Source organism: Melospiza melodia, chromosome 15, assembly GCF_035770615.1.
Source record: "Melospiza melodia melodia isolate bMelMel2 chromosome 15, bMelMel2.pri, whole genome shotgun sequence".
Taxonomy (NCBI): Eukaryota; Metazoa; Chordata; class Aves; order Passeriformes; family Passerellidae; genus Melospiza; species Melospiza melodia.
Genome location: NC_086208.1, coordinates 12255210 through 12265955, shown reverse-complemented (window position 1 = coordinate 12265955; position 10746 = coordinate 12255210). Strand labels below are relative to the sequence as shown.

At 43.5% G+C, this 10746-nt stretch overlaps 1 protein-coding gene across 1 annotated transcript; it reads right to left on the bottom strand.

Moving 5' to 3' along the window:
• Positions 1–2847: 2847 nt before the first annotated feature.
• On the bottom strand, positions 2848–8635 carry MESD (mesoderm development LRP chaperone). Its single transcript, XM_063169823.1, has 3 exons — positions 8441–8635; positions 3966–4198; positions 2848–3260 (listed from the first exon to the last, which is right to left on the bottom strand). The coding sequence occupies exons 1-3, from the start codon at positions 8633–8635 to the stop codon at positions 2996–2998; spliced, it is 693 nt and encodes a 230-aa protein (XP_063025893.1). The 3' UTR covers positions 2848–2995.
• Between the last annotated feature and the right edge of the window lie 2111 nt (positions 8636–10746).

Below are 10746 nucleotides of genomic sequence, written 5' to 3'. Positions count from 1 at the left end.
GGACAGCTGGGTTAAAAATTTAACAGTAGCTCAGAAAAGTTAGTCCTAGCACTAGAACAGAGAAGCCACTATGCTGGGAGGAGAAAGGCAGCAGATGTTTCACTGTCATGAAAACAGATGATTTTTCCATGTACCTCTGTATAGAAATGGGAAAAAAAAAAAAAAAGGAAATAATAAGAGCTATAATTACCACCCTACAGGCTGAAATTTGTTTTAAAGGAGGTATCTCAATGTCCTGTATGTGGAACCAAAAAATCTGTTATTGAAAGCCTGATAAGCCTCCAAAGAAGAATTCATCTTCTGAGGTACTCATGGAGCATTCCTGAACTCATGTAACTTTTTAAGGATATTTATTCATATATATATATATGTGTGTGTATATATATATATATATGTATATATATATGTGTGTATATATATGTGTGTGTGTGTATATATATATATATGTATATGTATATATATATATATTCTATGTATATATATATATATTCATGTGTGTGATAGGGTTTAATTATGTAACGCTGTCCCAGGACAAGTGCAACTCTCTCAAAGACTTTATCAGTTTCAAAAGGCAATTCAGGTCATTCTTGAGTAATGAACTGTGATAGCAGAGAAAGATTGGCTGGGGTAAAGCAGCCAGACTGCCATGTTACACTTACTGGTATATTTCAGTATTTGTTTAGTGTATGTAAAGCGTGAAAAAGGGAGAAGAAAAATGGAAGAGTAAAATAAATTTATTTTGTGAAGGCAGCATTTTGTGTTTTATATCAAAAAGCAACTGTCAAGTCATCACACAGATGAAAACCTAAAAAAAAGAACAAATGAAAAAAACCACCAAACACTTTGAAATTTGATTAAGCTATGTGGCACAAGACCCACCTGCATTTGGCATGAGAAACTGACCCAGAAACAACCAACCAACAAAAAAAAGTGAATTGGCTGGTTCAATTTCAACAAAGCCCCTTTTAACTACAAAGGGGAAAGACCCAATCTACTGTAAATGTAGATTTATGAATGACTGAAGTACCTGTACTCAAAAGCTGGGCTATAGCTATAGTGTAGTAATTGTTTCTCCAACAGTCTCAAACCAAACTTGATCAAAAAGGAAATAACATTAGGAGGAATACAAAACTGCACTTCCATGTCTTTCTGATCAAAATCTGAACAGTCACCTCTATACCATAACTTTGAAAAGCAAAAAGTCATTAATATTTCATTTTTATAGTTTCATCTGACCCTGTTCTTTGTTTACAAAAGGTGGTGCTAATCCAGATGATAAATTAGTTATGCACAAAAATTGGACTGCACAGCTCGACTATCCAAGTATCACTGAGACTGTTCTCAACTCTGCTGCACATCTGCATTAGTAGTAGAATGGAAAAAATAATAGTTAATCCTGAAGAAAAAAAAATTAATTTTCCACTCAAACAGGTACAGACCTGTTTAATGAAGTGTAGCTGCAAAGGTTTCTTTAATCTAAATTCATACAAATATAATTAAAATTAAATAAAATGAATCAACTGGAACCTTCATCAACATGATTTAGTCCTTTCATACAGAAACCAAAGGTGAGTTAGTCTGCCTCTTGAATACAGAACCAAATGCAGATCTATTTAAAAGGTTTTACTACTCCTCAAAACAGTAAGTTTAGTGACATCTTTTATTTTAGAACAAGGACTCAGTTACAGTTTCATACTTTTGATACTGAAGTATTCCACAAGATCAACCATTATGGTTCAATTAGGACTTTTTATCCAAGACACTTGGATTTTAGCACCTTAAAGAAAAAGAAACACCATACCAGTATTGAATGAGGACAGCTGGTACTGTGCTCATCCTCTGCACAATGATGTGGACCACACTACTCGGTGCCTTTTGTCCCTAATTGGTAGTAAGGCAGAAGGGAAACAATTCTAAGCAAAGCATTTGACTGAGTACAATTTGAGTAATAATAAACCTCCTCAATTATACAAAGTATTGGCTCATACTTCATTAGTATTTGAATCAAATGGTCATTTACAATCAATCAAGTCAGTCAGGAATCTGTACCAAGGAAAAAACCCACCAAAATCTAACCAGATCAGCATCAGTAAGTGATATGTCTGACTCAAAGTTTAACTCTGTGCTAGAGCTTTTTCAAATATTTAAACAAACCATTAAATCAGTAAACCAAATTAACTTCAGAGCTAGAATGTTCTTCTTCCAGCTCACTGCCTGAGTAATGGGGCACAGGAACAGGTGCTTGCACAGGCACAGTCCTTCAGCAGCAGGAGCAGCCTGAGTGCCCTGGATTCATCTTCACTTTTCACCCTGACACTGCTCGTGCAGGTGCTACAGTTCCATTCACCTCTGCAGGGCACAGAGTGTCCCTCCTGTACAGATCTGGAGTGCATGAGCAGAGCTCCTACCTAGCATCCATCACACTGCTAAGCACAGATTTCCTGGGACACATGGGTTGAGTTTATTTTAAAGAAACAGGCAGTCTAACCAAACATGTCCTAAATCCTGTAATTTCAGGCATCTTTGGCCACTATTCTTTGCTACTTTGGGCAGTTCTGTGCCAACTATGTCTATCAAACCATCATCCAAAAGAATCTTTTCACACTGCACTTGGCTCTCAGCAGCTGTGAATCCATGATTTGTACACCCAAGATGGGCACAGCTACTACAGATGAATATCAGTGTATTCTGAGACCATAATTCTTCTTTGCCACTTAAATTAAGTTTGTGATGTTAGACAGACAGATTTGTATGCTAGTTTTAAACAACAACAAAAGCATAAAAAAATTACAAACTAAAGCAGTCAACTGCTGCCATGAAGCATTACCTTTCCTGTAACTAAACAAATGGCCGACAGCAGTGAGTAAACTGGTGAATTTCAACATAAATTTAAACTTCAGTAGTCTCTGCTTCCTTCCTCCCCAAAAGCCAGGACTCATCAGCAGATTCCCTTCGAGGAGCAGCAGAGCAGGATTCAGTCTGGGCACCGTGGCTGTCATAGCTCCTCTCTCTGGTTGGTGGCTCGGTTGTCCTCTTTGACGCCGTTGGATTTCTTCTCTGTTTCTTTTTTCTTCTTTGCTTTTTCAGGTTTTGTTTTGTTTTTCACTTTCTCACTTCCGTCTGCTCCTTTGCCAGGATAAACCTGACCTTCCAGAGTAACATCTGCACACCTTTCCTGACTGATCAGGAAGTCTTTGATCTCCCAGGCATAGCCACCATCCCGCAGCATGAAGATGGCTCGATTGGAGCCAACGATAAACCTACAGGAAAAATCCAATTTTTTTCTGTTAACTCTGTGCTTTTCAAACACTTCAGCATTTGCTCAGAGAGCCTCCATCACTGAGGCACATGTTTAAGAGCAAAAAGCTGGTCCAGTTGTTGCTTGGGGATGGGGACAAGAGAACAATCTTCTATGACATTTAAGAATAAAATGTATGAAGTATATCAATAAGTAACCAAGAAACTAAGAATAAGGGAACAGATTTAGAACAAATTTAGCACTATGTAAAATCCACTAATGATTAAATATGCTTTATAAACTTATTGCAACCCTTCTCAGCCTCAATAAAGAGCACAACATTTTTCTGTTTCAAAATTATGCTTTCTCTCAGAGAGAAAAAGTGTCTCATTTTTAACAGGGGAACAAAATGCCTTTTGTGATGACAAGTCTTCAGAGTGTGATGTTTCCCATCAAGCACAGAGGCAAACTACTGCAGCTAGAACTGATAAATAGCTGAGCCATAGTGACATAAAAAGAATTGGGGCTATACACACACACACACAGTGCACAAGCATTGAAGAGGTTTCTGCATCACACCACAAATTTTGTCACAACTGACAAAGAAACAGAAACAGTAATGAATTATGGAGATGGAGAACAGCAAAGGATGAAAAGTTGAAAAGGTTTTCAGGTAGAAAGAAAAGGTTCTGCAAAGGCAAGAACTTTATCCTTGTGCACAGCTCACCTTTGCACGTCGTAGTTTGCGTTGAAGAGGCTGCCCTGCCACAGGCTGGTGATTTCTTCTGTCTCCTTTTCTGTTGGATCTCCTGACACTGTGACAAACATCATCAAAGTCTTCCCCTTCTTTGTCAGCTTCAGGATGCTTTCAGGCTTGCCTGGATCTATTTTTGAGAAATCTATTGGTGCTGGAGGCCTCTTGTGTTCAGGGAGATCTCCCTCCTCAATGTCATCATCTTTCTGTTTTGAAAACGACAAGAAAGCTTTAAACTCAACTGTTCCACAAATATATTTTGGGTCTATTTTTTTTTTAATTTCTCTTTGTTTAGAGAATAACTGTGCTTTGATAAAATATTTTTTAGCTGAATGATGGAGATCATGAAACCAAAAGAAATAGTGACTGTTGTTTCAAGATACTTCACCAAGAATGCTCTTTCCATTTATAACCCTCCCCTGAAAATGATGCACATTTTCATACTGACAGGTGGAATCTCATTTTATCACATACTGAGAAATATTTCAGCCTTAAGGCTAATTCAATACAAGTCCACCAGTGAAACTCATAAAATGGTATTTTTTTTCTTCAGTTTCACAAATATTTATTATGCATGCAAGTTGAAATGGGAAAGTTGCAATAAAAAGCCTCATACACACATATATGGAAAAACATTCATCTGATGCTGCTTTCAGAGGTCAAAACTCACTTCTGGGAATCATGTGATTGCTTGAGAATTTAAGTTCCCTTACTTTGTGTCTTTAAACAATTAAACCCACAAGAATTCAGATCTTCTGTGTGCTTATGCCACAGAAAGACTTTGATTAAAGGTTTCGTGACTTTTCTAATGCACGGATGCAGCTCCCAGCCTGACAACATAATCACCCAGAGTAAATCACTCCCACAAAAAAGAAAAAAATCAATCTCTTGATGCCTCTGCTGAGGCTGACAGCCATTTAAATATTTGGAAAGGCACAATCAAACTGCTGCCCCTTAAAACAGTTCACAACTCTGAGCTGAATATGGTGACAACTTACATGAAGCCAGAACCTGATTTCTGTAACAGCAAACTTTAAAGTTTATGCACTACAGAACAGAAGCTGTAGGAGGCTTAAATTTTATCCTTTCTTTCCTTACTAATTTTGTCTTGGTTTCAATTTTGCAAGACTGAAACATGCTTCAAGTAGTTCACACGCCTTGAAATTGCTGAAATGAGTGAACTGGGAGGAAAGGAGAGCCCAAGAATGTTCCTGCCCTCACTAAGTGGGAACATTATCTTACAAGAGGCCAGAGAATGGTCAGATTGGTAAACTACAGTGAAAATACAAATCTTGTGTGATTGACTGAAAAACATCCTCCACAATTAAAAGCTTAAGTCTGGTTTTAATACAGCAAGCCAGCTTTGCTCTACTCCACAGTTCTGAAAGAAAAAGGCAGAAACATTTCCAAATACTCTGTGTAAAATACAGAAACTGACTTTGGATTTAGTGACAACATGAGCTACTAACATGTATTACCTATTTTTTTCCTAACTATTCCTAACTAAATGCTCCTGAAGTTGTATTCTTTCACTTTGAATGGAAATATTATCAGAAGATGCCAAGAGCTCCCCTAGATGGCATTTATTATTTCCTGTACAAAATGTCATGCAGCTGTGCTTAAAGGTATCTAAAAGGAAAAAAGTGAAGGAAAAGTGTAAGCTTTTGCTTTGAAAAGTCTAGCAGACTGTCCTGGTTTAGGGCAAATTTGGGAGGAAACTTCCTAAGGGGTGCCTCTAGAAAGCAGATTCAAGTGGCCTCTCTCTACTGGTTCAGGAAAAGATCTCCTTGGAGAAAAGTGGAAAAAAACTATTTAAGAAGCAAAGTACTCACAAGCATAAAAATTAATATTAAACAATGGATCAACTCACTCAGTCTCCTCTCAGTCCCTCCTGCACAGGAATGCAGTGTCCCAGGCCCTGGTGGTCACAGGCCTGAGCTCCAGTGTTTTCAGCCCAGAGCAGGACCAATCAGTTTGAAGAAAAAGAAAAACCAGTCTGGGGAACTTCTCTGCCCCAGCTAGCTATAAATTAACTGAGAGCAAAGGAGAGCTCTCTCCTGTCTGTGAGAAGGAAGGCTGAAACTCTTATCTCTGTGTTTTTGAATACAGACAACCCACTGCTTCTCCTTCTCCTTCCCCCTTCAGTCTCAGACCTTGCATTAAGGGTGCAAAACTTATTTCTGGGCTAAACAGATGAATGGGGATACAACTCAGCATCATAAAGTCACCCCAGGACACAGACTCACTCACTTAAACAGTAACATGAGGTTCCAGAAGAAAAGCATTACATAGACACAGGAAAAACTGCATATTCCTTCACTTGCTCCTCTCCTCAGCCCCCATTTTCAGAAATTTCTCATAAATGCCATGCATTTTGATTTTTAAAAGCATTAGTAACATATCTCACTTAATTGCTTTGCCTATTCAATGATCAGAGTCAAGCCTGAGAATCCCTGAGCTTGTAACAGTCATGAACTATTTAAAGCACTTGACATTTCAATAACTAAGAGTCCTCCAGCCCAGATTCTCAGTTCTGTGTCCAGCTCCCCAGTACTCCAGGCTTCAGGAGAGTCTCTTTGCACGAGGAAAATCCCTTGGTGGCTTCCTCCAAGCTCTAGCTGTGCAACTGAGCTGCTGAAGCTCCTCTGCCTCTTTGCCCATGCCTGTTTTCCTCAGATCCCTCTCCTGGATCAGTCATGCACAGGGTGCAAGGGGCAGCACCAGACCCTGTGCAGAGGTGGCTGCTCCTGCTGGGGAAGCTGCAGGAGCCACACGCACAGCCTTGCGGCTGAACCCAGGCAGGTCAGAACCACCATCCTCCAATGGTTTTAGACTAATTGCTGTGGAAATAAAATATCCTTGGAGCAATTTCATTCAGTTGAAAGCAACGACATTTGATTCTGTGCAGATCATCCCTGTGTCCCTCACTCCCAAGTGCAGTTCCTGCTCTTACCCGAATTCACAGTGGCCCCTTTGTTTCCCATCCCACTCCATCAGTGCACTCGTGCCCTTTCTTCTGCTCCACCACCCCCTCGAGCCTTCCATGTTCCCCGTGTGTCCTGACTGCCCAGGAGACCAAACAACCCCCAAGTGTTGAGCTCAGTCCCTGCTCTGCTCCGTGTGCCTCTCCCCAGGGACACCCCAGCCCCAGCAGTGCCTCCCCAGCTGCTCTGCCCCATCTGCATTTGTGCAGCACACCCTGACCTGGAGCAGGGACCTGCTCCAGCTGAAAAGGAAAAACCCTCCAGAGCCTCCTGACCTGCCCACTAGGGCTGGAGCAGAATATACAGTCAAGAGTTACAACAGCATTAACTTGAGTCTCCCTTTCAGCCATCTCATTAATAAGAGATGCTCACCTTTTAAGGTTTTTTTTCCTACAAGGCCAAATTTGGTTCAAGTTGGGCAATAGGAAGCATTGATTTTTGGAAGCTGGGCCTGCTGGGTCCTTGGCTGGTACTACTAACAGAAAAGTGAACTTTGAGCCTTTTATTAATTTTATTTCAAATTTTAACTCAATTTTCTAAGCACTGCCTTTCCTAAAGGGATATATGGAGTAACAATCCATGGAATAAGCAAGTCCATAACATGCCAACCAGGATCATAGCAGGCATCCATACTTCCTTACTTTATCTATAATTCACATACAAGACACACTTCACCTTGACTTACAGCTGCAACTGGTGTTACATAAAACACAAGTTTTCTCTCTATTACTTCTTTCAGGTTTTTTTGCAAAATATTCCAGGAAAAATCCTCACGGGAAAGAATAAATGACAGTGAGGAGTGCTCTGGCATTTATCAGAATATGATGGAATAAAACATAGTGAAAAGAACCCAACAGTGGCATGACAACCACATGGAGAAAAGAGTGATGGGAAGCCGCCAAGGAAAGTTAAGGCAGCGGGCTGATAAGGATGCAGGCAACGAGATAGAGCTGGAATTAGAAGTTGTTACTATGAGGAAAGACAGGAAAGAAACACCAAACCAAAACAACGTATCTACCCTGTAAACGTGAAATTAATAGTCCTTCTGGTATCCACCCCTCAGTCACACAATGTGTATCGCTCAATACTTGGAAAGAACCAGACTTTTCAGGCAGGCGAGGCTGCTGGCAGACACTGAGCACCGGGCTGGGTGCTGGGGCTCCGGGAAGGCGGGACAGGGCCGGCCGAGCAGGGCAGGCTGAGGGCCGCTCGCCCGACTCTGAAACCCCCACACACGGACCCGGAGCCTCGGAGGGAGGAACACGGCACCGGCCACCCTCCATTAGGCTCGGGGCTCCCTCCCGCCCAGTCCCGACCAGGCCCGGGGATTCCCCCCTGCCCGGGACCGGGCAGAGCGGCCGCTGCCCCGCGGAGCCGCCCCGGCCCGGCCCCGCCGCCCCCCGGCTCCGCGGCGCTCCCTCCGCGTGCTGCGGGCGGACACCGCCGGCCCGGCGCCTCCCGCACCTCCCACTGCTCCAGCAGCCGGGCCATGTCCGCGTCGTTGTAGTCCCGAATGTCCTTCTTCTTGGGCGGCCGCTTCCCCTCGGAGCCGCCGGTGGCGGCCGCCGCGCTCAGACACAGCGCCAGGGCCAGCAGCGCCCAGCCCGCGGCCGCCGCCATCTTCTGCCGCTGCCGGGAAGGCGGCCCCGGCTCCCTCATGGGCGGGGGCAGCGCGGCCGGGCCGGAGGCGGAGCTGGAAATGGAGCGGGGCAGGGTGAATCGGGCCGGGAGGAGGAGCTGGAAGGGCAGCAGGGCGGGATGGATCGGGCCGGGAGGAGGAGCTGGAAGAGCAGCAGGGCGGGATGGGTCGGGCCGGGAGGAGGAGCTGGAAGGGCAGCGGGGCTGATGGAACCGGGAGGAGGAGCTGGAAGGCAGCGAGGAGGATCGGGCCGGGAGGAGGAGCTGGACAGGCGGATCGGGCCGGGCTGGGCGCGGCCCGGACCGGGTTCCCGGCGCGGCCGGCGTTGACGGGCACTGCCGGCCACCCCCGCCGCCTCCCCGGGTGCCGCTGTCGCCGCACCAAGCCCCGCTCCCGGCGGAGCAGCCCCCGGTGCGGTCCTGCAGGGCCCGGGCAGCGAGTGAACACGGCACTGAGAGGTTTAAACGAGTAAATAAATGATAGGCCTGGCATCTAAACTGTGTGGTTGCTTCTTTTTTTAAAAAAAAAAACAGGATGAAAAGTATCTGGGTTTGCTGATCTGGGCCCATTGCATCAGTCTTCTGATTTTGACTACTGTCTCAGCAACATTAAGTTTCTAAAAGAAAACTATTAAAATGAACGCTGTTTGCTACTAAAATACAATTCAGAACTTCTGACCACCACAACAACGTATAAGATACGGGTTTTTCTTTGTACAGGCTGTTTTTCCATTATCTAAACCAAATTACATGCATGGATGTCTGCACAGCCTTATTTCACTCCAATCTTCATTTTTTCCTCATGGCAGCATTTTAATTACAAATAGCACAATCTTCTCTTCTACCTTTCACCTTGGATTCCAGTAAGTTTAAACTTGGGAATTCAGGGAAGCATCACAGTTATTGCTGCTGGTAGATATTAAATGCAGTCAGGCTGATTAGTGAAGAGGCTGCTTTTCCATTTCAGCATTGAAGGCAGACCCAGGTTCAGAGCAGAGGAACTAATTCTGTTGAGAACTCTTCAGCCCCAATTCTGTTACTGTATCATGGAATGCTGTAATTATAGAATGGTTTGGTTTGGAAGGGACTTTAAGGATCATTAGTTTCAAACACAGATGATCCAGTTCTGGTCGTGTAATGAACCAGGAGCCCACTGCCTTTATGGGCAAGGTGTGCACAAAGAAAACAAAAGCAGTCAGGAGACAGAGGTGTGGGTTTGGGGGGCTCTCCAAAGCCTGGCTGACTCTTGAAGCGAGCAGGGGGAACACCAGGGAGACACAGCACCTGGAGGAGCAGCTTGCCAAGCACATGAACCATGAGAAACAGCAGAGGAGGATGTGGGATCCAAGATTTCAGCACCCCCAGAACCAACCAGCCTGGGCTGCAGCCTCCATGTGTTTTATAACGTTTCAGATGCGCTGCCAGTGCCTGAGGAACAGGAAGCAGCCCAGAGCTATTCGTGGAGCTTGTTAAATGTACATAACTGAAACAGGGTTTAGACAAGTACTTCTCACAGAGCTGTCCAATACCAGAGCCACTAATGAGCACATTTGCTCGGTGATCTCTCATTAAATATAATGAACATCAGGTATACTATATCAGATTGCTGTGATTAATGAGGTTTTACTGAAATAGGTTTCTGCTAACTTTTGTTATTACTGGATTGTGCATACATTCACTGGAAAAAAAAAAGATTCTATCTTGGAATGCTGGACTTGAAGTGTAAAATATTTTCCTTGAATTTCTACTAGGAAATATTTTCTTCAATTCTGTTTTTTCTTGTTAGAACAAACTAAGCCAACTTACTTTCTTTAATATCTGATACTACATTCAGATATGGATCTCAAAAGTAACCTGATTCCCTCTGGTAGGTGAACATGTTGTTCAGTATAGCCAGCACTGCACCAACAAAACGATACATTTCATTGCCGTGCCAATAAAAGCTTTAATTTGAAAAGGAGATAGTTTTCATTCTTGGCTCTGACTTTGCAACTACCTCTGTTCAGGCAAAATTCTGTGTCTGGGAAGACTCGTTCAAGTCTGCTGCTTGTGGGGTCAGCTGCAGGACAAACACCTGCTCAGCCCCTGCCCTCTGCTCTTCCTCTTTCCATGCAAGAAACAAACACAACGCA

Bases quoted from the DNA above. Each gene is read 5' to 3' on its own strand.
- MESD (XM_063169823.1), bottom strand. From the start codon at position 8,635: ATGAGGGAGCCGGGGCCGCCTTCCCGGCAGCGGCAGAAGATGGCGGCG. The intron at 4,199-8,440 runs GTGCGGGAGGCG...TTTTCAAAACAG, and splicing joins GGCTGCTGGAGCAGTGGGAG to AAAGATGATGACATTGAGGA. The intron at 3,261-3,965 runs GTGAGCTGTGCA...TTTTTCCTGTAG, and splicing joins GCAAACTACGACGTGCAAAG to GTTTATCGTTGGCTCCAATC.